The sequence below is a fragment of the Mobula hypostoma genome, chromosome 1 (assembly GCF_963921235.1).
Source record: "Mobula hypostoma chromosome 1, sMobHyp1.1, whole genome shotgun sequence".
Lineage (NCBI taxonomy): Eukaryota > Metazoa > Chordata > Chondrichthyes > Myliobatiformes > Myliobatidae > Mobula > Mobula hypostoma.
The window spans coordinates 89,159,809-89,187,086 of NC_086097.1; the positions used below are offsets into that span (position 1 = coordinate 89,159,809).

General features: G+C 43.4%; 1 protein-coding gene across 1 annotated transcript in view; it reads left to right on the forward strand.

Moving 5' to 3' along the window:
• The first annotated feature begins 348 nt into the window (after positions 1-348).
• The window catches only part of LOC134348673 (kunitz-type protease inhibitor 1-like), a 77,476-nt gene continuing 50,546 nt past the window's right edge, over positions 349-27,278 (forward strand). The window contains exon 1 of the mRNA XM_063052442.1: positions 349-889. Coding sequence (XP_062908512.1) covers positions 457-889 — 433 coding nt within the window. The 5' untranslated portion in view covers positions 349-456. The remainder of the gene's footprint in view (positions 890-27,278) is intronic.

Below are 27,278 nucleotides of genomic sequence, written 5' to 3' on the forward strand. Positions count from 1 at the left end.
GGGAGGGCTGAGTGTTGGGCGAGGGAGGGCTGAGTGTTGGGCTGGTGGGTGAGGGAGGGCTGAGTGTTGGGCTGGTGGGTGAGGGAGGGTTGAGTGGTGGGCTGGTGGGTGAGGGAGGGTTGAGTGGTGGGCTGGTGGGTGAGGGAGGGTTGAGTGGTGGGTGAGAGCGCTGGGAGTATAGGATGTGCAAACGCTGGAGTTGGATGTTGGTCGTGAGCTGGGCTTGGGTGATGGCAATGAGTCGAAGTTGGTTGATGGGATGAGCAGGGGGTGGGACGTGCTGGGTGTTGTGACGAAACGCTGCTGAATTGTGTATTGTAATGGGGCTGGGTGTTGGGACGTACTAGGTGTTGTGTTACACTTCCTGTTGTACAGGCTAGGAGGCCACAGCGCCCGTTTTCGCATTCACCTGCGGACTCAGAGAACACCTCGCAACGGCCCAGGAGCGCCGCCAATATGACCAGCCCCAGCTTGCCGACCTTCACCCTGCTAGCCTGCCTGCTGTTGCTGCCGCTGCCCCGGGGCAGCAGGGTCGCCGTAGCTGAAGAATGCCAGCGCAACTTCGAGCTGGGTCGGGAAGACTTCGTCCTGGATACAGACGATTCTGTGGCGGCGGGCGCCACCTTCCTGAGTTCGCCCAACGTGAACCGCGCCCGCGACTGTCTGCGGCTCTGCTGCCGCCTCCGAGACTGTAATGTGGTCCTGCTGGAGGACATGGCCGGCCAGTCCACGGTCGAGCCCATGTACCGGACCATCAAGGGCTGCTTCCTCTTCAACTGCCTCTACAACAAGGACTACGTCTGCCGGTTCTTCAGGAGGGCTGGTTTCAGCAACTTCATCCTCAGGGATGTCTACAAAGAGTACCTCAAGCCCAGGTCACCTGAAGAAGGTAACCGAACTCGCTGCTCCCCCCCACCGCCCCGTCACTCCTCCCCCGCCCCCGGCCACATTGCTCCTTCCCCCTCCCCGTCACCCCAGTCTCTCCTCTCATGCATCTCCCCACCCCACGTCTCTCCTCCCCATCAGACTCTTTGTTCCCTCCACCCCCGGTCACTCCCTCCCACCCACCACCCTATCACCCCATTTTCTCCATCCCCTATCTCTCCTTCCCTCTGACTCTCTGGCACCCCCACCCATGTCACTCATTCCCCACCACCCCGTCACCCCAGTCATTCCTCCCACTGTGTCCCCTCCTTTCCAACTCTCTGCCCCCACACCCCCCACCACTCCCTCCTACCTAACACCACATCAACCCGTCCCTCCTTCCACCCAGTCTCCTCCGTACGACTCTCTGTCCCCACCAGCCATGTCACTCCCCCGCCCCGCTGTCTCCATCCCAGACCCATCCCAATGTCCACCCACCCGCTGTTTCTTCGTTCCCCCCCACCTTCATCACTCCTTCCTGTCTACCACCCTATCTCCCCAATCACTCCACCCCTCTTGCTCTCTGTCCCTCCACCCCCTCCCCTCACTCCTTTCCAATTCCCCCCACACCCCTCAGTCCTTCCCGTTCATCCTATCCCTCCCTTCCCCCGTCATTGCAGTCCCCTCACCCGTCTCGCTCTCCCCCTCCACCATCTCGCTGTACCACCCCTCTCCCTGTCTGTCTGTACCCCCACCCCTGTCTCTCTGTACCCCCTACCCCCTCACTCCTTCCTATTCTTCCCTACCCTCCTGTCACCCCAGTTACTCCTCCCTCCATCTCTCCATCTCTCATCTCTCCTCCCCATCGCCTCTCCTTCCCCCATCCCTGTTACTCCCTCTAGTCACTCTGTCCCCCTCATAGCCCATCTCTCCATTCCCACCCCCCAAACCTCAACTTTTCTTCTAAATCCCCATCTCTACGCACCCCTCTAACTCCTGTCCGTCTTCCTTCACCCTCCCAAACTCCCGCCTCCCCATCTCTCTGACCCCCATCCTAAATCTGCTGTCAGCCCTGTATCTCCTACCCTCACCCTCTCATTTCCTCATTTCCCTCCCCTTGTCTCTCACTTCCTTGTTCCTCCTTCCACCTGGCTTTTCACTTCCTTGCCCCCCTCCCTCCATAAGTACTGCCTGACTTGCATTGGCTTCCTCCAGCATCGTATGTGTTTCGGTCAAGCTTTCTAACAGCTGCAGAATCTCTTTTGTGCAGTCAATCAAGTGTTTTTGAATTGTGCTCTCAATTGTGTGACTGGATATAACAGAACAAATTTTCATGCAGGAAGATTCCACTTGTAGCATTGACAAATGATCTGACAACATTGTTTGAGGGGTAAACGGATGGAAGAACCTTGGAGCAAAAAAAACCTCCTCCAATGCAGGGTCTCAATGCGAAACGTCAACCAAGCCTCTGTCTTCTTCCAGTAATTTGGGTTTTTTTTTTGCTGAGACGTAAAATGTTGGGCAGCGCACCAGAAGCTGTTGTCCTTGAAATGGTGCCTTTGGATCTTCTAAATGAAGATCAGAAGCTGCAGATGCTAGAAATCTGAAATATAAAAAGGAAATGTTGGAAACACACAACAGATCAATCAGCAAATGTGGAAAAAGAAGGAGAAAATGTTTGCAGAGCTCACATGGTAGTTGGGTTCCTTGGGTTTCTCCTCGTTCACCAGAGGGGGTAAATTATAGCCATGATGCTGCAAATTGTTTTTTTGTTTTGTTCCATATTCCTGTATCTGCTGTCTCGTGTGTCTCTCGTAAAATACACTTACAGTATGTTCACTATGGATGTCACCTCAGAGCAGAGTCTCGGCACTGTGTTATGAACCAATCCTGATGTGAGCTTGTGACCTGAATCGTCGACAATTCCTTTTCTCCCACTGATGCTGCTTGACCTACTGAGTTCCTCTAGCAGATTGTTTGGTATGACTTGTTTTGTGGACGAATCAGTGAAGGATGGGCATTGAAGAAGCGCGGTGGTTGAGATGTGTGGAACTTTGCATAAGAGAATGAATAAGCTGCAGGGAAGTTAAGTGAGGTTGAAAGGCTCTCGAGGATTTGATACACTGGAAGCCAGAATGGACTTAATGTCTGAATGACCTCCTGGCTTATAATAAGTGGTCCTGGCCAGGTTTTTGATTTAAAGTAAATGTAAAGAATGAAATGAAAGAACAGAAAATGTTGTAAATTCTCAGCAAGTCAGGCAGCACCTTTGGAAACAGAGACAGTTAACACTTCAGGTTTTAATTCAGATACCCAGAATCAGTAGCTTATTGTGACTTTTCAACAACTGTAAAGCATGGCCTTGTCCTGTGAGTCTTTAGTCTTTGGTTAATTCTTAACTCCCTCCTACACATGTGGATGAAAGGTGCAAAAGGTGAATAGTGTATTTTGAAAAATGCATTTTGCTTATGAGACACATTAAAGCTAACCTCTTGTGAGCTTGGTTGCCTCTCAGTTTCAGTCAAGCCAGGGTTGCCAGTAAAAACAGCTTAGTGTGGTAATTATTAATGTGCAAAAATCATTTACTTAATGTAGCACAGCTATACTCCTGCAGTGAAATGTCTCTGCCATCCCAATGACATGTACAAGCTATGTGAGTGGATAGTAATTGACAAGTGAAGGTTTAGGTTGCTGAAGATCTGTACATGCAGGCAGTAACAAGGAGTTCTGTGAAAAGCTTCAAGGACAAGCACAACTACTTCCTGTCTTTCAATTAGCTAATCAGTGAATGATATCTAAATGGTGTCAGCAAAGTCCATTAACTCTTCAATATGTCGACAGTGCTATCGCATCCTCTGGACGGTCCTAAAATGATGCAGAGCCAAGGAAGAACTGATAGTTTGTAATTTGGCAGCTAATTTGTGCATCGTAAAATCCCATACACAAAACAAATTCATGATCCAAGACACTTTTTGTGAGTTGATTTGATGTGGTAAATGCTGTACAGATTGCGTCTGTCTCTTTTCTGAAATTGTTTCGATCTCCAGTTGAAATGATCCATCAGTCAATCATTCAAAGGTGTGACCTGCAATGTTTCTCTATATGGGCTGGATTGAGTTGGACACAGCTCATGCCTTGCATGAAAATAATGAATTATTGTCCAAACAGAGCTTATGTGTGACAGTTGACAAACAGGTCGAGATAGAATAGGACAACAAACACGAGAAAATGCTGGAAATCCAAAGCAACACATACAAGATGCTGGAGGAACTCAGCAGGCTGGGCAGCATCAATGAAAAAGAGCAAACAACAGACATTGTTGGGCCAAGACCCTTCTTCAGTCCTGATGAAGAGTCTCTGCGAGAATCATTACTCTTTTCTATAGATGCTGCTTGGCCTGCTGAGTTCCTGCAGCAGGATAGAACAGGAAACTGTTGATCACATTCAAATGAATTGGACTGCATTAGATTAGATTAGATTATGAGGACACGCAGTCTTCTTTTATTGTCATTTAGTTATGCATGCATTAAGAAATGATGCAGGTTTTTCCAGAATGATATCACAGAAACACATGACAAACCGACTTAAAAACTGACAAAAACCACATAATTATAACATATAGTTACAACAGTGCAAAGCAATACCATAATTTGATAAGAACAGACCATGGGCATGGTAAAAGTCTCAAAGTCTCTCAAAAGTCCCATCATCTCACGCAGACGGTGAACCTCCAGCACTGCAAACTTGCTGATGCAGCATCCTGGAAGCATCCGACTCCGAGTCTGTCCGAAGACTCCGAGCCTCCGACCAGCTGTCCAACACCAAGCACTGAGCACCATCTCTGCCGAGCGCTTCGACTCCGGCCATGGCAATAGGCAAAGCCGAGGATTTGGGGCCTTCCCCTCTGGTGATCCTCGATCACACAGTAGCAGTGGCAGCCCAGCCCCCCAGCTCAGGGTAATATACTGTATATTGTCCTTGAATTTATTCATGTGTCCGCATCTGATCTCCAGTGCCTTCTACATTTCTCCAATCCAGATGGATGTGGAATTATGTAATGTATTGATGTGAAAATGCTAGAAAAGCTTGCAGGTCAGGCAGCATCTGTGGAGAAAGAAACAAACAATTTATCAGATCTGTGACTTTTCGTTGGGAAACTCGCAAATTTCTACAGATGTACTGTGGAGAGCATTCTAACTGGCTGCACCACTGTCTAGCATGGAGGGCTACTGCACAGGATCAAAATAAGCTGCACAGAGTTTTGTAAACTTAGTCATCTACATCAAGGTCACTAGCCTCCGTAGCACCCAGAACATCTTCAAGGAGGGATGCCTCAGAAAGGCAGCATCCATCACCAAGGACCCACATACTCAACGATTCAGGAACTGCTTCTTCCCCTCTGCCATCTGATTTTTGAATGGACATTAAACCCATGAACACTACCTCACTACTTTTCTTTTAATTTCCACTTTTGCACTACTTATTTAATTTAACATATACAGTGGCATGCCAAAGTTTGGGCACCCCTGGTCAAAATTCCTGTTACTGTAAATAGTTAAGTGAGTAGAAGATGAACTGATCTCCAAAAGTCATTAAGTTAAAGCTGAAACATTCTTTTCAACGTTTTAAGCAACATTAGTGTATCATTTTTGTTTTGTACAATTTTAGAGTGGAAAAAAAGGAAAGAAGTGCCATGCAGAAGTCTGGGCATCCCAAAAGATCTGAGCTCTCAGATAACTTTTACTAAGGTCTCAGACCTTAATTAGCTTGTTAGGGCTATGGCTTGTTCACAGTCATTGTTAGGAAAGGCCAGGTGATGCAAATTTCAAAGCTTTATGAATACCCTGACTCCTCAAACCTTGTCCCATCAATCAGCAGCCATGGGCTCCTCTAAGCAGCTGCCTAGCACTCTGAAAATTAAAATAAATGATGCCCACAAAGCAGGAGAAGGTTATAAGAAGATAGCAAAGCGTTTTCAGATAGTCGTTTCCTCAGTTTGTAATGTAATTAAGAAATGGCAGTTAACAGGAATGGTGGAGGTCAAGTTGAGGTCTGGAAGACCAAGAAAACCTTCTGAGAGAAATGCTCATAGGATTGCTAGAAAGGCAAATCAAAACCCCCGTTTGACTGCAAAAGACCTGCAGGAAGATTTAACAGACTCCAGAGTGGTGGTGCACTGTTCTACAGTGCAGCAACACCTGCACAAATATGACTTTCATGGAAGAGTCATCAGAAGAAAACCTTTCCTATATCCTCACCACAAAATGCAGCGTCTGAAGTTTGCAAAGGAACATCTAAATAAGTCTGATGCGTTTTGGAAACAAGTCCTGTGGACTGATGAAGTTAAAATAGAACTTTTTGGCCACAATGAGCAAAAGTATGTTTGGAGAAAAAAGGGTACAGAATTTCACGAAAAGAACACCTCTCCAACTGTTAAGCACGGGGGGTGGATCAATCATGCTTTGGGCTTGTGTTGCAGCCAGTGGCATGGGAAACATTTCACTGGTAGAGGGAAGAATGAATTCAATTAAATACCAGCAAATTCTGGAAGCAAACATCACATCATCTTTAAAAAAAAGCTGAAGATGAAAAGAGGATGGCTTCTACAACAGGATAATGAACCTAAACACACCTCAAAATCCACAATGGACTACCTCAAGAGGCGCAAGCTGAAGGTTTTGCCATGGCCCTCACAGTCCCCTGACCTAAACATCATCGAAAATCTGTGGATAGACCTCAAAAGAGAAGTGCATGCAAAACAGCCCAAGAATCTCATAGAACTAGAAACCTTTTGCAAGGGAGAATAGGCGAAAATCCCCCAAACAAGAATTGAAAGACTCTTAGCTGGCTGCAGAAATCATTTACAAGCTGTGATACTTGCCAAACGGGGTGTTACTAAGTACTGATCATGCAGAGTGCCCAAACTTTTGCTTCGGGCCCTTTTCCTTTTTTGTTATTTTGAAACTGTAAAAGATGGAAATAAAAAAGTAATCTTGCTTAAAATATTAGAGAAATGTGTCAACTTTAACTTTATGCCTTTTGGAAATCAGGTCATCTTTTACTCGCTTAGCTATTCACAGTAATAGAAATTTTGACCAAACTTTTGCATGCCACTGTATATCTTTTTTGTAATTCACAGTGTTTTTCCCTATTATTATGTATTGCATTGTACTGCTGCTGCAAAGACACCAAATTTCACGACATACGCTTACGATATTAAACCTGATTCTCATTCTGAATGTACAGAACTAACTAGGTGCTTTGTACAGAACAGCTATCTGGTCACCAGTGTGTTCCAGCACATTGTGTCTCAATGCACTCATTTTGTCTCTGCTTGGATTGTTATGTGGCAAAACTTGCTTCAGGGGATTTTCACTGTCTTGTTTATGGTTGAACTTCTGCCAGACTCTGTGAAGGTGCAAGCTTCTAATCAGGTGGCTTCTTTCATTGAGTTAGTATTCCAAGAAGTATCACTGCTTATCACAGAATGAATTAGTGTTGATATTAGTCACACAGAAATCACATATTTTTGCTACCTTCCCTGATTCTTTCCTGAATACACTAATGTGAGTTATTAAGAAATTATTTTGCCATAAAATAACCAAGTACCAGTTTAATCCTAACCTTCTCCCAGCATTCGTATATTTTGTTTTCTTGTAGGAGCAGATGGATGATTAATTCTGAGTATCTGTTGGTTAGTTATGATCACGGGCTAAAGAAAGACACATAGAAGCTGTTTATGTTTACGTAAAGCTTTAACCAACCACTGATGAAGAGAGCCTACCTTCTCAGCAGAACCAGACGTGAAAAATGTAGACCTCACCAGTAATACCTACATATTGAGATGCACGTAGAAATAATAAAGAATCTAAATAAATGAATGACGCATTGAAGTAGCTGAAAAAATAATTGAAAGGTTAAGCAACACACATACAATGCTGGAGGAACTCAGCAAGCCAGGCAGCATTTATGGAAAAGAGTACAGTTGATATTTCGGGCTGAGACTCCTCGGCAGGACTCTTTTCCATAGATCCTCCAGCATTTTGTGTGTGTTGCTTGTTCTGGGTCTGTGCTATAATATAGGTACAGAACTGAAGAAAGTTAGAAGGAATTGCCAGAGGAGATGGCAGAGCAGTGGCACAGCAGGTGATGTTTCTACTGTGGTCCAGTGACCTGGGTTCAATCTGTGTTCTCTCTGTGACTGCTGAGGTTCCCCCTCCTCTGCCACCTCATCATCCCAAACCTTAAGAGGTTCTGGTTGATGTTAAATTACCACTAATATAAGTGGATGGTGGAGGAAGAAGGGTGGAGTTGATGTGCACACAAAGAGAATAGTTTGTGTGGGAAATAAGTTGGTCAGTGGGACTGCTCCGAGACCTGGTGTGAATGGTAAGAGCTGCCAGGCTTTGACTAAGTATTCATGAAAGAATAATGATTTATTTCCACCGGCCGGGGTAAATTTGAAGGGGGTCTTGCAAATGTTGATGCATCCTGGTGTCTTGAACCCTTTGGGATGGTAGAGGGTGGAGATTTGGAAGGTGTTGTTGAAGGAACATTGGCAGGTTGTGGAGCGCATTTTGGAAGCGATGCACTCTAATAGGCTTCTCGGATGTTGGAGGGAGTTAACGTGTCATGTGGAGAATGGGTTGTGAATCCTGATGGTATTGAGCTTCTGGAAGGATAATGCAGCTCCTTTGAGCAAATGGGGTGGCTTCACACAGCCAGGATATTCAGCCTATGACACGCAGTTATGGCCATGGGTTTATTTATTTAAAGTTACAAAACAGTAACAGGCCCTTCTGGCCCAATGGGCCAGTGCCAGCTAATTACACATATGTGATTATGACCCGATGTTGGTAGAAAGCTGAGCACCCATGTGGTCATGGAGAACATACAAACTCCTTACAGTCAGTGACTGAATTGAACCTGGCCTAACCCCAACCGTAATAGCATTACACTAACTGCTATACTACCATGCTGCCCGTGGCCACTCTAGTTAAACTTAGAGCTAACGATGAGGGAATTCAGCTATACTAATGCCATTGAATGCCAAAGTGGGTTAGACTTTATTGGTGATTGTCACGGCTGGTTGTTTATTGTTTTGGTCTTGTATAAGTGCTTTGTTACCCAAGGAATGGCACTGTTATCTCGGGACAGAGATGAAGGACTGCCAATAAGCTCATCCATTTCCCCTTTATGAAGGAATGAACCCAGTCAGTGAACTGCTTTCCACCTATTTCCTGTAAGTTGTTTTACCAAGGCTCATTGATGCCACATTTGATCAGCTGCTATCTTGGTGTCAAGTGGATTTCTCATTTCATCTTTTGGATTCACCTCTTTGGATGAAAGCTGTAATGGAGCATTAACTTGCATTAGTACTCAGTTTCGTTGCATATGTGTTGTTTGATGGCAACCTTCATAGATTGTGGTGTCATTCCCTAGACTGGCATTTAACAAACTTTTTGTGATCACAACTTTCCATGTTGCTACGTAAATGCAGTATGTTGTAACTGCATTGGAACATTGTGGCTAAGATCTAGACTAGTTCAGTAACACACAGTTTTCATAGTTAAACTGCATTTTATCTGGCCTCTTTGCCTCTATGGCTGCTTCTTGGTATCATGGAGTGAGTCAAATTGACTAAAATGCTTTCAGAGGAAGATTGACATGTGTTTCTGCCAGTGATCTTTGAATATGAGGAGATAGCTCCAGCAGCCCAAGTTTGATTCTGATCTCTGGTGCTTTTCTCTCTGTGACTAATTTCTTTCCTCTGGTGTGCTCTGGTTTCTCCCACATCCCAAGGTCGTGCAGCTTGTTTGTTTACGGATGTGAGTTGGGGCTGTGGGAAGGATGAGCAACCGAACTATGACCGCGTGGTTCAGGGAGCCATTCAAAGGTGAAGGGGAGAGAAGAGAAATGTAGTTGTCATTGGGAATTGTATGGTTGGGGCAATAAATGCAATTCTGTACTGCAAGCATCAAGAGTCCCAAAGGCTGTGTTGTTTGCCTGGTGCCCAGGATCAGAATATCTCTCCTGACCTGAGAAGGGATTTGCATTGGGAGGGGAAAGATTCGCTTTATGTGATCCATGAGGATAAATGTCACAGACAGAACAAGGAAAGAGGTTCTGCTGAGGCAATTTGAGCAGCTAGGGACTAAATTAAAATGCAGGAGCAGAAAGGTAATAATGTCTGGATTTGTTACCTGAGCCAGGTGTGTGATGGTACAGGGCTAATAAGATTGGAGAGTTGAATGCGTTTCTCAAAGATTGGTGTGGGAGAAGTGGGTTTGAATTTGTAGGACACTGGCAGCAGTGTTGGGGAAGGAGGAAACTTTTGATGAAGCAGGCTCCATGAGCCACGCTGGGACCAGGGTCCTGGCAAATCGCGTAACTAGGGCTGTCGATAGGGCTTTAAACTAAATAGTAGAGAGGTGGGTTCAACAACCTGGAAAGTATGGATACTCCACATGGAATATTGTGATCAGTTTTGGGCCCCATATCTAAGAATGGATGTGCTGGTGTTGGTGAGGGTCCAAAGGCTTCTTGCCAACGCCAGCACATTGGTCACAGGAACAAAGGGGTTAATGTATGAGGAGTGTTTGATGGCTCTGGGCCTGTATTCGCTGGAGTTTAGAATAACGAAAGGGGTGGGGGATCTAATTGAAATCTATAGATAATTGACAGTCCTATGTAGAGTGGACATGGAGAGGGTGTTTCTAATACTGGGACGGTCTAAGACCAAAGGGCACAGACTCAGAATGCAAGAATGTCTGTTTAGAACAGACATGATGAGAAATTTCTTTAGCCAGAGGGTGGTGAGTCTGTAGAATTCGTTACTACAGGCAGCTGTGGAAGGCAAGTTATTGGGTATATTTAAAGCAGAGATATAAGTTCTTGATTAGTAAGTGCGTCAAAGGGAAAAGGCAGGAGAATGGGGTTGAAAGGGGAAATAAATAAGCCATGATCAAATATGGAGTAGACTTGATGGAATGAATAGTCTAATTCTGCTCCTATATCTTATGGTTAATTGGACACTGTAAATTGCTCCGTCCCAGTTTATAAGTACATGGTAGAATCGGTGGCTGGTTGAATGATGAAATACAGAATGCGATTACTGTAGGATTAGTTTAAATGGGTGGTTGAAGGAGAGTGCCAACAGAATCTGCTCTCACCTTCAACCACCCATTTAAACACTTCTGCACTGCTTAAAATGGACGGAGGGGTGAACCTACAGTTCATTGCAGATGACTAAGCCTCATTCACTGTCAAACACTATGCCAGAGCCACTGTAGTGTTTGGTGGTTATGGGGTTGGGCCAAGCATAATGAACTGTACTCATCAGTGTGGAAGTAGAAATTTGAATGCGAACAAGGTGAACATTACAGTGGCGACAAAATTTGGTGGAAAAAAGGAGGACTTCTTGTCGAATGAGGCAAACAAGCAGGTAACTATCCAGCTCATCATGGAATGTTTGCGACAGAGAGGCTGTGAAGTGATTCAAGCTGAAGGAGATGCCGACGTTGAGATCGCAAAAGCAGCCATCACAATGTCTGCTTTCAAATCTACCACCCTCGTTGGGGAAGACACAGATCTCCTCGTACTCTTGCTCTACCATGTAGTGGTAACAAACTGCACTGAACTCTATTTCTGCTCAGACAAGGCAAAATCAAATGCCTATAATATCAAGGTCCTTAAGCAGATACTCAGAGAAGCAGCTTGTAATGATCTATTGTTTCTCCATGCCTTTACTGGATGCGACTCAATGTCCAGAGTATTTGGGATCAGAAAGAAGTCGGGGTTCAAAGAATCATCAAGAAAGAAAAGGGAATCAGAGATGGTTTGAAAACGTTCTTTTCACCAAAGCAAAGTCAGGACGTTGTGAAAACCAGTGGCTGTAGGACAATGGTGGTGTTGGTCAATGGAAATCAGAATGACTGCCTGGCATCTATCAGATACAATGTGCTCTGCAAGAAATTTGCAAGAGCTAAGACTTTTGTCATGCCTGAAAGACCGGCACCAACCACCTCGGCCTGTAAATTTCACTCCCTGCAGACTTACTACGAGGTTATGGAGTGGATGGGCTGTAGTGATGAAATGGAGCCGTCTGAGTGGGGATGGAGGGTAGAAGGGGAAAAACTCCTTCCAGTGATGACAGACAAAAGACCTGCTCCAGAAGTAGTTATTCAGATGATTCACTGCAGCTGTTCGGGAGGGTGCAATATGCTGTTTATCTGCAGAAAGCATGAGCTGGAATGCACCAGTGCATGAGGGCATTGCCAAGATGGCAACAGTGACAATATGATAAATGAGCCAATGATAGAAGAGGATGATGAACAAGACTGCATCTGAGAAGCCATAAGGTAGCATATTATGTGTCATGACGTCAGTACTTAATACCAGAGTTGTCCCTTGATTATGTCATTGATGATGTCATGACATCAGTACAAATGCAACTTTCATTCCAGAAACAACTGTTATTTGAAAAACATTGGTGAAAAGAGCATTCATGAAAACATCAGGTTTAAAAAAAGTTGCAATTTGATGGTTATCAGTCAGATTTTTGACACTTTTTCTGCTGGCAGCCATCTTGTTTTTTGATGTCATTTTTGAAGACTTTCCCAAGTGTCAAAATTGTCCAACTTTTGATATGTTGTTCTCCACATCGAATAGTACAATAAACCATCATAAAATTTTTTTTGCAATATTTTTGGGGTTAGGTGGTATATTGACCCACCTGTGTTTCTATCGCTCTATGACACTACCCTTGATCTTCCTGAGTAATGTGTAACAGTTTTTGTTTATTGTGAACATGGGCAGGCAAGCTTAAGGTGTGCAAGTAACAGAAAAAAATATTTATTGTTCTTGGAAGCAGACTTGGCTCAGGTGGCTGATGTAAACCTATTTCTAGCTACTTAGTTTTGGTTTGGTTTAGCACATCCCTTGCTGGTCCCTGAATAGTCCAGCTCAGTAGATATTGGCTATATTTAAAATATCTGCAAGTTTGCTTGAATCAAACATTTCAATACTTTAATATTTTTGATAAAATCTACTTGTTTGAATGCCAGTGCAGGAACAATGTCACAGATTGCACAGCCACACTTCTACTTTGTGTGTGTGTGTCTGTCTCCCAGAGATAATAGTTAGGCTTCTGATCTTGCACCTGCTAAAATTCAATTAAAATTTTCCATTTCGTGCTGACTGGGTTATGTTTGAAGAAGCAAAGAAGTAAACTTTTTACTTTTTCTGAGGCTTCATGAAAATCTCATTCACTCCTTTTGTGCTTCCAATGACCACCCCACTTTCCCTTGCATCAAAACCTATGCTCGTCTTTCCCATAATTCTGCCTTTGAATCCCTGAATAGAGTATCCTGGCTTTTGCCTGGGGAATGAGTAGGATTTTCCCATTACTTGTTTCACCTCCCAACTTCAGTAACCTCTGCGCTTGCTAACCCTAGCCTCCTACAACTTGAGGATTCAGTTTTGGGATTTTGTATATCCCTGATGTAAATTGCTGTGTTTTCAATTGCCAAGATGCTTAGTTCTGAAATTTCCTCTTTAAACCTATGCACTTATTTTTCCCTTTTTGATGTGCTGCAGGCATTTTGCTGTTAAAGTACCATACTATATTGAAGATGATATGCAAATGAAATTATATTTCCTGAGGAATAGAACACTTGAATCTTGACATGACCAACCGTGGTTTGCATGAAATATCATGGAGGGTGCTTGGAATAGGTGTCAAGGCACGGTGTGGTGAAGATCTTGTGTCTAGTACAGGGTGATAATGTGGCATGGACAGGTGATTGGGTGGGTGGTGATGTTGGAGTGTCAAGGGCATCACTGTAAGGTCACTGGTTAAAGATACAAAGGGACTTGGGGGTCCTTGTACAGGATTCCCTAAAGATTAACTTGCAACTTGAGTTGAAGGTAAATGCAATGTTAGGATTCATTTTGAGTGGACTAGAATATGAAAGCACGGATGTAATGCTGAAGTTTTATAAGACATTGGTGAAACTGCACTTGGAATGTTTTGAGTGGAATGGGCCGCTTATCTAGAAAAAGATGTGCTGCCACTGGAGAGGGTCCAGAGGAGGTTCATGAGAATGATCCCGGGGATGAAATGGTTAACATATGGGGAGCATTTGATGAACAAGAATTCAGTGCGAGCTTCTTAATATTATGCAAGAGAGGTCCTAACCTTTTGTGACCTTGGTGCTGCTTGAAGATCTTTACAGACAATTGTGCACTTCCTTAACAATGGTCAATGTTGTGATGCAAGAAATATGGCTGTAAACTTTGCAAAGCAAGTTCTGCAATCATCAATGTGCTGCTAATGAGTTTTGGTATGGTGATAAGTCACAGAATGAGTATGAACCATACAGATCTTCCAATTCTCCCTTACCATATGTGCCTTTGGTTAAAGTGGCCCCTGTTGCAAAGATGCCTCAAATTAAAAAAAACGTTGACAGCAAATGAGATGTTAGTTTAACCTTCTTCTATCTCTGTAACCTTCTGCAGTCCAGTAATCCATCAAGAGTATAATATTCCTCTAAATCTGGGATCTTACATGTTCTCAATTATGTATTCTCCACTGTTGACAGCCATTGGTTCATTAAACCATAGAACTGTATTCAGCATATTCACCAGCCTTCATTCACCTCAAAGAAAAAAAGTTACCACTTAAACCTCTATGCAGCTCCCTTTTTCTTTAAGATGCTGGTTAAAATTAAATCTTGTTCATTTTAATATTTCAAAACGTGATTTGCCGCTGTTTTACTGGACTCTGCAGATTTGTGCGATGCATTTTGTAGGCTTCAGGGTTCCTTAGAAGTAGTGTTGCTCATTTAATATGCTCTATAGATTTTTTTGCAATGAATGAATATTCAGTGACAATTAAATTGTACTATATTGTACTATAATTGTACTGTAAAATGGCATTTAGTTTTACTAACAATCATTTACTTTGTGTACTATGCGTAATACTGTGAAGCAAGTTCTACAATCAGTAATGTACTAATGCCCAGATTCTGTTTGATCAATGTTTATGGTGGTTGATCTAAGCAATTTTTAATACTCTCTCTCTTTTTCTATCCTGTGTGCTTTGGGCTAAAGTGGCTTCTGTCTTATTGTAGCCTTGTATGTAAAGTCATCCTTGTTGGCAGATAATTCAACAGCTTCCCTCTCTATCTTGGTAAACTCCTGAAGTCCTACAACCTGATTTTTTTTTTCTCATTCCAATTCTGGCTTTTTCCACATTTCCAATTACCTTATCTCCGTAGCAAAATGAAAGCATACCCATGTCAAGGCAACTGAAGTCACATGGTCAGCTGAGTCCATGGCGGCCTTCCTCTATGGTGAGCTTATGGAGGTTTATAATCTCACAAGAGGTGTAGTTAGGGTGAATGCACACAGTCTTTTCCCAGCGTTAGAGTATCAAGAATTAGAGGGTATAGGTTTAAGGTGAGAGGAGAAAGTTTTAATCAGAACATGAAGGGCATCTTTTTTTTAAACACAAAGGGTGGTGTGCAGATGATATTAAAGCCGATTCTGACTCTGCATGTTGAATGAGCTGCCATAGGATGTGGTTGAGGAAGGTGCAATAACAACTTTTAAAGCACAATAGGACAGGTACACGGAAAGGAAAGGTTTTAGAAGGTTATGGGCCAAATGTTGGGAAATGGGACTGTCTTGGATGGACCGTCGTGATCAGTATGGAGCAGTGGGACTGAAGAGCCTGTTTCTGTGCTAAAGGACTCTATCTGCCAGATTGGAGTTCCAAAATTTGCTTCCTAAACTTTGCTGCAGCTCCTCACAAAGGTCCCTATCAGCTTGCCTCATTACACAAACTGTTGGTCCTTTTCCCTATTATCAGCTCACTTTAAGATTTTACCCACAAAGGGAAGTAATTTCTATTGATCCTATTGACATTAGCAGTTTAAAGTTAGACCAGTCTTCAATCTTCTGTATCCTTTGGTATTTGCATTTGAAAAGTTTTTGACCCAGCTTTGGACCTTTTCCATTGGCCCATTGTTGAGCAATTATCAGAGCTGGCAGGTTCTAACTGTCGTTAATAGACTTGAGTTGGACCTAGCTTTATTCTCTAGTGGGAGAAGGGAGAAAGAGCCACAGAGGTTGAAACTATCAAAGAGAGCTGAAAAAAGACTTGCTGTAGGTTCTGTTATATTATGAGGAGTGGGGGGGGGGCAGGTAGATATAAAAGTATTTCTAATGATATAGAAATTCAAAAACATTGAATCAAAAGTTAATCCAGTAAATTTCTTCTCCTGGAGGTAACAGGAAATATGAAGCTGGCTATAATGAGTAATTTGATGAGAAGCATTTAAGGGAAAGCAGGATAGTACAAGGGAGACCAAGCAGTTGCTTGTGTTAGATGTTGCACTTCCACCACCATCAGAGGACTATGTGGAGATAATATACTCTCACCAAGGTATCTTTTTCTTAGGTGCAAATCAGAGATCCCTAGCATCTCACCAATGTAGAGCAATAGGATTTGGCCAGTCTCAGCTATTGGGAACTTGCATGGTACAATACTTGCTGGCAGTATTGCATCTCAGTATGTCCCATTTGTCAGTCTCCCCTTAAGGCCTGGCAGTGCTTCAAATTTGAAACTCTTAGAGACCTGCAACCCTTGAAGATATTTGCTTGTGTCCACTTCTGGCTACAAACATTTCTAAATTCAATTGCTGCACGATTGGCAGTTACACCAGTGCTGCTGACATCCCAGGCCCTGGAGTTCTCTCCTTAGCCCTCTACACTGACTTCTTCCTTTGCTCTCTAACTCAACTATTAGCTGACTCTCCCTATATCATCTTGAATTTTAGGTAATCACTGCTGCGAAGTTCCTCAGGACCTTTTCACTGCTTGAAAGGCACTAGTAAGATGTTTTGTCTGAGTAGTTTCTTTTCTCACTGTTTATTGAAAATAGCCTTGGTTTTGTGCCAACTCAAGGGTGTGGCAGGAAGTAAGCATGGTTGTTATTCAGAACCTGTTATATTGACATGGGACTGTTTTAAAATGGGATACTCAACATGTACATAGCATGTAGTGTGAATCACCTGATGAGCATTACCTTTAGAGGCAGCTGAGTGATGTGCCCAAACGGAATTTGATTCTTACTGTGCTCCTCAATCTTTTGGCAGTGATTCCTATTCGTGATAACAGCACATCTGTGGACTTTGTTCAGGACTGATTGAGCCAGCAGCTACAAGGTGATATGTTATCCCAGTCATACAAGTTCCTGCCTGTGCTGTAATTACAGATTGGAGTTGGATTCCATCTTTTTCACTTCTTTATGTTTAGTGTTAGGAATTGCAGAGTGTAAAGATGTAATTTGGCGTAGGGGGCAAGAAGGAAGGTCAATCAGTGGCAAACATAAGTCACTGTCTCTGATCCTATACTTGTTCCAGTTATTCCACTTTCCATTCCCATTCCGGTATGTCTGTACATGGCTTCCTCTACTGTCGTGATGAGGCCACACTCAGGTTGGAGTAATAACACCTTATATTCTGTCTGGGTAGCTTTCGATCTGATGGCATGAACATTGATTTTTTTTGAACTGGTAATGGGCCCCCAGCCACCTTCAACTTTCCCCATCCTCTTTTCCTTCTCTCACCTTATCTCCTTACCTGCCTATTGCCTCCCGCGGTGCTCCTCCCCCTTTTTTCCATGGTCTTTTTTTCTCTCCTATTAGATACACCATCTCCACACTTATATTTCTCTGAACAATCAACTTCCCAACTCTTTACTTCACCACCCTCCTCCTGGTTTAACCTATCACCTGGGTTTCTCCCTCTCCTCCCCCACCTTCTAACTTCGACTCTTCATCTTTTTCCCCCCAGTCCTGCTGAAAGGTCTCAGCCTGAAACATTGACTGTTGACTCTTTTCCATAGATGCTGCCTGGCCTGCTGAGTTCCTCCAGCATTTTGTGTGTGTTGCTTGAATTTCCAGCACCTGCAGATTTTCTCTTATTTGTGACAGGAAGGTTTGGTTTTATGGAGACATAAAACACTGGAGATACTGGAACAAAAGTCAAACTGCTGTAGGGTCCAGCTATCCTATAGAGCCATGGAGTAATACAGCACAGAAAAAGGCCTTCAGCCCAACAGGCCATGACAACCACTACATCCTCATACTAGTTCCAGTTACCCACATTCAGGACATAGCCATAAACTACACACAAAAGACAGACAAATACCAAATGTGCAACAGATAACAAACTGCAAATATGAAAAGAAAAAAAATTAAAGAAAATAATAATTATAATTAAAATAAAACAATAAATATCCAGAACATGAGATGAAGAGACCTTGAAAGTGAGTCCATAGATTGTGGGACGTTCAGTGTTGCAGAGAGTGAAGTTACCCCTTTGGTTCAAGAACCTGATCGTTGAGGGTTAATAACTGCTCTTGAAGTTAGTGGTGTGGGTTCTGAGGCTCCTGTATCACCCCTGATGGCAGCAGTGAGAAGACAGCATGGCCTGGATAGTGCTGGTCCTTGATGATGGTTGCTGCTTTCCTGCAACATGTAGATGTGCTCAGTGATGGGGAGGGATTTAGTCAACAAGAGAAAATCTGCAGATGGTGGAAATTCAACCAGCATCTATACGGAAAAGTGTGCAGTCAACGTTTCAGGCTGAGACCCTTCATCAGGACTAGTGAGGGATCTCAACCTGAAATGTCAACTGTACTCTTTTCCAGAGATGCTGCCTGGCCTGCTGAGTTCCTCCAGCATTTTTTGTGTGTTCCTCGACTTTTGTAGGCTTTTCATTCAAAGGTATTGGTGTTTCCATACCAGACTTTGATGCAGCCAGTTAGTATACGCTCCACCGTGCATCTATAGAAGTTTGTCAAAGTTAGATGGCATACCAAGTCTTTGCAAGCTTCTAAGAAAGTAGTGGTACTACTGTGCTTTCTTTGTAATGGCACTTGCATGCTAGAACCAGGACAGATCTCCTGAAATGATAATACCAAGGACTTTAATGTTGCTGACCCTCTCCACTTCATCCCCTGATGAGACTGGCTTTTATTTTTATTGTTATGAGTTTTAGACCTTTATCAGCATTTTAGTCCTTTGTTAAAGCTGCCTAAATGATCTCCCAACCCCCAGATTTACCGCTCTTGCTATTTGTGGTATTTTTATAGATAGTATTTTCTCAAATATATTAAGGCACATATGTTCATCAGAATTTTATGTTTTATTTGCAAGGCAAACCACTTAAGCTACAAATATAATTTTTATGTCTTTAATGGTCTGCATTCCACTTAGTCTAATTTTTACACAGCAGCTCACCACACCTTCTCAAGCAACTGGGACATGGAAAGTCCACATCCATAGATTCAGAATGCAACATACCCGTGCATGTAGATACACAGTGATACTTCCCTTTTTGAAGAAAATTATTTTTGTCAATGTATTTAAACTTTCAACAGTCAAGACACAAGTATCTAATCAAAATACACATTTCTCATGATCATAACTAGCTTTTTAGAATGAATTGACATCCAGCTGGAGTTTCTGTAGTTGAATGTATGGAAGGAATGCCAGTACTGCTGTTTGATGAGGTGCCCCTGTAGCAGGCAGTACTGTTTTGGGAATTTCCCATGGTAAAGGATCTGCTGGTTTGAAAATTGGTGGGTTTTCTTGATTCCAAGTACTCATTCTCAAATTGTCCGTGGTTCCGTTCCGACAGAGGATCACCAAGCTGAAATATTAACCGTTCCCACTTTCACAGATGCTATTTCACCTCCTGCTGAGTGTTTCCAACGTTTTCAGTTTTCATTTCAGACTTTCAGCAGATTTTTTTAGTCTTCATGGTGAAGATATCAGAAACAGAAGCAAGCTCACTCTTTCTCCTTGTCCATAGTTGGCTAATTATTGTGCCTACTCCATAACTTGTATCACATCCAAACTTTAACTCCCTTGTAGTATTCTAATACTTCAAGCGGATCTTCACTAGTGAAGCTTTTCTCACCTTCATCATTTGCTGTTGGTGCTCCTAGCTGCACAACCATTTCAACAAGTGATACAGTTGTTAGAATGCTACCAGAAGTTCTAGAAGTAATCGGCACCCTCCCTAGGAAGAGCCATAGTTCTACAACATGTACAATACTTTTTTGCTTCAGCGGTGACTACTGTTACTGGATGTGGACTATTACCATTGACATGAAAACTTAAGATCCACTACTATCCATTTCAAATAACTATACCTGGTTTCCATTAGTGTCTTCTTTCGTAGAAACATAGAAAACTTACAGCACAATACAGGCCCTATCTCCTTACCTTAGAAATTACTTATGGTTACCCATAGCCCTCTATTTTTCTAAGCTCCATGTACCTATCCAGGAGTCTCTTAAAAGACCCTATCGCTTCTGCTTCCACCACCGTTGCCGGCAGCCCATTCCACACACTCACCACTCTGAGTAAAAAAAACTTACCCCTGACATCTCCTCTGTACCTACTTCCAAGCATCTTAAAACTGTGCCCTCTCATGTTAGCCATTTCAGCCCTGGGAAAAAGCCTCTGACTATCCACACGATCAATGCCTCTTATTATCTTGTACACCTCTATCAGGTCACCTCTCATCCTCCGTCTCTTCAAAGAGAAAAAGCCGAGTTCACTCAACCTATTCTCAGAAGACATGCTCCCTAATCCAGGCAACATCCTTGTAAATCTCCTCTGCACCCTTTCTGTGGTTTCCACATCCTTCCTGTAGTGAGGCGACAAGAACTGAGCACACTGGTCAACACAGTGGGGTCTGAAGAGGGTCCTATATAGCTGCAACATTACCTCCTGGCTCCTAAAGTCAATCCTACGATTGATGAAGACCAATACACCATATGCCTTCTTATCCACAGGGTCAACCTGCGCAGCTGCTTTGAGCGTCCTATGGACTCGGGCCCCAAGATCTCTCTGACCCTCCACACTGCCAGTAGTCTTATCATTAATACTATATTCTGCCATCATATTTCACCTACCAAAATGAACCACTTCACATTTATTTGGGTTTAACTCCATCTGCCACTTCTCAGCCCGGTCTTGCATCCTATCAATGTTCCACTGTAACCTCTGACAGCCCTCCACACTATCCCCAACACCCTCAACCTCTGTGTCATCAGCAAACTTACTAACCCATCCCTCCACTTCCTTATCCAGATCATTTATAAATATCACAAAGAGTAGGGGTTCCAGCATAGGTCCCTGAGGCACACCATTGGTCACCAGCCTCCATACAGAGTATGACCCGTCTACTACCGCTCTTTGCCTTCTGTGGCAAGCCAGTTCTGGATCCACGAAGCAAGGTCCCCATGGATCCCATGCCTCCTTACTTTCTCAATAAGCCTTGCATAGGGTACTTTATCAAATGCCTTGCTGAAATCCATATACACTACATCTATTGCTCTACTTTCATCAATGTGTTCAGTCACATCCTCAAAAAAATTCAATCAGGCTCATAAGGCACGATCTGCCTTTGACAAAGCCATGCTGACTATTCCTAATCATATTATGCCTCTCCAAATGTTCATAAATCCTGCCTCTCAGGATCTTCTCCATCAACTTACCAACCACTGAAGTAAGGCTCACTGGTCTATAATTTCTTGGGCTATCTCTACTCCCTTTCTTGAGTAAGGGAACAACATCTGCAACCCTCCAATCCTCTGGAACCTCTCCCGTTCCCATTGATGATGCAAAGATCATTGCCAGAGGCTCAGCAATCTCCTCCCTCACCTCCCAGAGTAGCCTGGGGTACATCTTGTCCAGCCCTGGTGACTTATCCAACCTGATGCTTTCCAAAAGCTCCAGCACATCCTCTTCCTTAATATCTACATGCTCAAGCTTTTCAGTCTACTGTAAATCATCCCTACAATCACCAAGATCCTTTTCTGTAGTGAATACTGAAGCAAAGTATTCATTAAGTATCTTGGCTATTTCCTCCGGTTCCATACACACTTTCCCACAGTCTCAATTGATTGGTCCTATTCTCTCATGTCTTATCCTCTTGCTCTTCACATACTTGTAGCACGCCTTAGGGTTTTCCTTAATCCTGTCTGCCAAGGCCTTCTCATGACCCATTCTGGCTCTCCTAATTTCATTCTTAAGCTCCTTCCTGCTAGCCTTATAATCTTCTAGATCTCTATCATTACCTAGTTTTTTGAACCTATCGTAAGCTTCGCTTTTCTTCTTGACTAGATTTACAACAGCCTTTGTACACCACGGTTCCTGTACCTACCATCCTTTCCCAGTCTCATTGGAACATACCCATGCAGAATGTCACACAAATATCCCCTGAACATTTGCCACATTTCTGCTGTACATTTCCCTGAGAACAACTGTTCAGAATTTATGCTGCCAAGTTCCTGCCTGATAGCCTCATACAAACGTTTGTATTTCCCCTTACTCCAATTAAACGCTTTCCTAACTTGTCTGTTCCTATCCCTCTCTGATGCTGTTATAAAGGAGATAGAATTGTGATCACTATCTCCAAAATGCTCTCCCACTGAACGATCTGACACCTGACCAGGTTCATTTCCCAATACCAGATCAAGTACAGCCTCTCCTCTTGTAGGCTTATGTACATGTTGTGTCAAGAAACCTTCCTGAACACACCTAACAAACTCCACCCCATCTAAACCCCTTGCTCTAGAGAGGTGCCATTCGATATTTGGGAAATTAAAATCTCCCAGCACGACAGCCCTGTTATTATTACGCCTTTCCAGAATCTGTCTTCTTGTCTGCTCCTCGATGCCCCTATTGCTATTGGGTGGTCTATAAAAAGCACCCAGTAGAGTTACTGACCCCTTCCTGTTCATAACTTCCACTCACAGAGACTCCGTAGACAATCCCTCCATAACTTCCTCCTTTTCTGCAGCCGTGACACTATCTCTGATCAACAATGCCAGACCCCACCTCTTTTGCCTCCCTTCCTGTCCTTTCTGAAACATATAATGCCTGGCACTCGAAGTAACCATTCCTGCCCCTGAGCCATCCAAGTCTCTGCAATGGCCACAATATCATAGCTCCAAGTACGGATCTATGCTCTAAGCTCATCTGCTTTGTAATCTCCCGATCACCAACTTTGAAATCAGAAGATTTTCTTCTTCTGTGCTGATAACAATCAACAGATTTTCTCAGTTGCACAAATGGTCTATTTGTGAGGTTCCATCCACTATTGCCTGGAAAACCTTGGACAAAGACTTGGGCTCCATAAATAACTTTGCATATTGGTCGAGTCCCCTGTATGGGTCGATGTGAGGGGAAAATTGCAGGACGCTTAAGAACATTGATGTATGAAGAGGTCATGAAGTTCATAGCTTCCTGAAAGCAGCAGCATTGGTATGTTCAATGGCATGCTCACCTTCATTGGTCATGGCATTGAGTACAAGGTTCAGGAAGTCATGTTGTAGGTGTTTAAAACCTCAGTTCGGCCACATTCAGTTGTGGTCTTCCATCACAGGAAGGATGTCAAGACTTTGGAGGGGGTGCAGAAGAGGTTCACCAGGGTGTTGCCTGGATTTGAGGTCATTAGTGTTAAGGAGAAGTTGAAAACTCGGAGGACTGTTTTTTGGAATGTTGGTGACTGAGAAGAGACCTGATAGAAGTGTGATCTGTTAACCTGGTATTTGACTTATCACCTTTTGCACTGGGCTGGTTGTGCATGGGTGGTCCGTTGTTTCTGTGGAGCTAGGCTATACACTGCACACAAGGGGCAACTGTCATAGGACACGTGTTAGCTGAAGTGAAATCAAACAAGGAAATTCCTGTGATTGTATGGTGCAATTATATTGTTATTAGCTCTATTTCAATATGTTCATTCCAACTTGCTAGTTTTGATGCTCTGTACATGATGGCAAAGGGTGCACTGCATTTAGTGTTGGAGAATGCAGAAACAACAATGACTTCTGGAATAAATGGAGTATCGGTCTGCTGCTGACCTCTTAGTGTTACAAGCGAAACTAGATTGTTATTGCTGGCCACACCCTTTGCACAATAAATGTTTTTGCAATCTGCATTCTCTGTTCAGTGCCTCGAAAATTGTCAGGTTAAGACACTGCACTCCAAGCAGTGATTTTGTTAATCAGGATGCAAATAGTGAGGCATGTTGGTCTGACATGGCCACAATAGGCGCTGCAAACTGCTGCCAAGAAAATATTTGTTCTGCGAGATCTAACAATATTTAAAGATGAGATAACCTTTTAAGTGGTAGTCATCTGTCAAATTAGTCACTTACAAATGATTTAGTCTTGCAGACACAGCTATTGAAGGCACATCTTTCCCTCCTCCAGGAACTTTGGTGATTTGTGCCATTAGTGTTCGAAAGGGTGCATCCTCTGAAATGGGGGGAAAAGAGGGATGTTATCTGGGAGCACGTGTGAATTAGCAGAGAGAAGTTTTTGGAAGCCAGGAAGTGCATTAAGGTGGATAAATCCCCAGGGCCTAACCTGGTGCATTCAGACACCTTGTGGGAACCTAGAGAAGAAATTGTGGAGGCCCTTGCAGAAATATTTACTTAATCTCTGGCCACAGGAGTTGCTCCGGAAGACTGGGAAGTGATAATGTAGCACAATTGTCTAAAATAGGTAATAAAACCAAAATTAGGAAACTGCAGACATCGACATTGATGGTGGGTAAGTTACTGCAGGGGATTCTCCAAGACAGGATGTACCAACATTCAGAGACAGAGCCTCATTCAGGATAGTCAGCATGGCATTGTACGTAAGAAGTCATATCTAACAAGTCTCTTGGAATTCTTCAGGGAGGTAATGAAGACCTTAAATGAGGTTAGGGCAGTTGATGTTGCTTATATGAACTTTAATAAGGCCCCTCTTGGCAGAGAAGGCTGGAAGGTTACATCACATGGGTTCCAGGGGAGGTACCGAATTGAATTCATAAATGGGTACAGAATTGGATTCATTAGAGGGTGATGGTCAAGGGTTGTTTCTCAGACTGGAGGCCTGAGAGTGGAGTGGTGTGGCATGAGGGTCTATGCTGAAATCTTTGGTGCTTGTAATTTATATAAATCATTTGGATGCGAATATAGAAGGCGTGGATAATACTAAAATTGTAGATAGTGTGGTTGAAGGTTAAGAAGAATTATAGTGGATGATGATCAGCTAGGTATGTGGGCTTTGGACTGGCAAAAGGCTTTTGATCCAGATAAATGTGAAATATTGCATCTGAGGAGATCAGACCAGTTTAGAACTTGTATAATGAGTAATAGGGTCCTGGGGAGCTCTATGGAACAGAGGCACCTAGGAAGACAAGTGTATAGTTCACTGAAAGTGGCTTCTCAGGTAAACAGTGTGGAGAAGAATGCATTTGGCATGCTAACCTAATTTAATACACTCAGTAAGTGTATTGAGTATAGGAGCAACAAACAATCTTCTGGAAGAACTCAGCAGCTTAAGCAACATCTGTTGGAGGAGCTTGTCAATCTGCTCCTGATTCCAGCATCTTCAGTCTCTTGTGACTCAACTGAGCATGGGAGTTGGGAAAGTTATGTTGCAATTGTATAAGATGCTGATAAGTGCAACTAGAATACCTGGTCACCCTCTTATAGGAAATATGTTATTAAACTAGAAAGTGTGCAGAAAAGATTTAGATTAGATTATGAGGACACACAGTCCTCGCTTATTGTCATTTAGTAATGCATGCATTAAGAAATGAGACAATGTTCCTCTGGTGTGATATCACAGAAACACAGGACAGACCAAGACTGAAAAACTGACAAAAACCACATAATTATAACATATAGTTACAACAGTGCAAGCAATACCCTAATTTGATGAAGAGCAGACCATGGGCACGGTAAAAAAAAAGTCTCAAAGTCTCTCGAAAATCCCACCATCTCATGCAGACAGGAGAAGGAAGAAAACTCTCCCTGCCATGAGCTTCCAGCATTGCAAACTTGCCAATGCAGCATACTGGAAGCACCTGACCACAGTCTGACTCTGAGTCCGTCCGAAAACTTTGAGCCTCCGACCAGCCCTCCGACACTGAACACCATCTCTGCCAAGCGCTTCGACCCCAGTCCCGGCCGCCAGCCACAGGCAAAGCCGAGGATTTGGGGCCTTCCCCTCCGGAGATTCTCGACCGCACAGTGGCAGCGGCAGCGAACTGGGCATTTCAGAAGTTTCTCCAGATGTTCCTCCGTGCTTCTCACGTCTGTCTCCATCAAATCAGAATTGTGCATGGCATCCTACTTACAAATACGATATCATTCACCGGAGAGGTCGCACGCACTGCGTTGCGCCACCATCTTCTCCTCCCTCCTCAAGAATGTCAAGATTTACAAGAATGTTGCCTAGAATTGGGGACTTGGGTTACAAACTAGGACTTCCTTCCCTGGAAGGAAGGAGATTGATTGAAGTATGTAAGTTCATGAGGGGCTTATATGGAGAAGAGACACATAGTCTTTTTTCCCAGGTTGAAGACACTAAAAACAGGAGACCTAGGTTTAAAATGGACAACAGGGGCAGCTTCTTCATGCAATAGGTGGTACACTTTTGGAATAAGCAGCCATCAATCATGGTTGAGATGGGCATATCAGCAATGATTAAGAGCTCTCTAGATAATACATGGATTAAAGAAGTTCAGAGTGCTCTGGGCCCAACACAGGCTGATGTAACTAGCCCGCTGCAACACGGTTGGTTGACGTGGGCAAGTTGGGAGGAAGAGCTTGCTTCCGTGCTGTATAACTGAATCTGCTCTGCTGCTGTAACCTACTCTCAATTCTCCACCTGTGAAGCTGGATTACAAATTTGTGTTTGTATATTGTTCTTGACCTACTACTACACGCAGAAGAATTACAGTTAGCACTCCTTATCCGCGAGGGATTGGTTCTGGGACCCCTCGCGGATACCAAAAAACATGGATGCTTAAGTCCCTTATTCAACCTGGCTCAATGCGGTGGACCTTAGGACCCAGCGAAACCCCGGACCTTAATTGCAGTGGACATTAGGACCTGGTGGCGGAGCTCTCAATCTGCAGTGTTTCTGTTCATGAAAATAATCACGATCACGATTGAAAATAAAGTGGAAATAATAAAGAGATCGGAAGGAGGTAAAACGCCATCAGTCATTGGAAAAGCGTTAGGCTACAGTCAGTCAACGATCGGAACAATTTTAAAGGATAAAGTGAGAAAGGTCTTGCCCTGATGAAAGCTACAATTATTACTAAGCAACACAGTGGTTTAATTATTGAGTTTTGGGGTTTTGGGTTTTTGATCCTCCACATCAAACTGGCACGGATGGAGAGCGCGCTCGGGAGCGGTCTGTCACTGGATTGAACTCGGGAACTTCTGTTCCTGAGCCCGGCGCTGAAACATACGTTTCTTAAGTGTTTTATATGCATAGAAAGGTATAATATATACTATATACTAAGACGAACGTTTGACTAA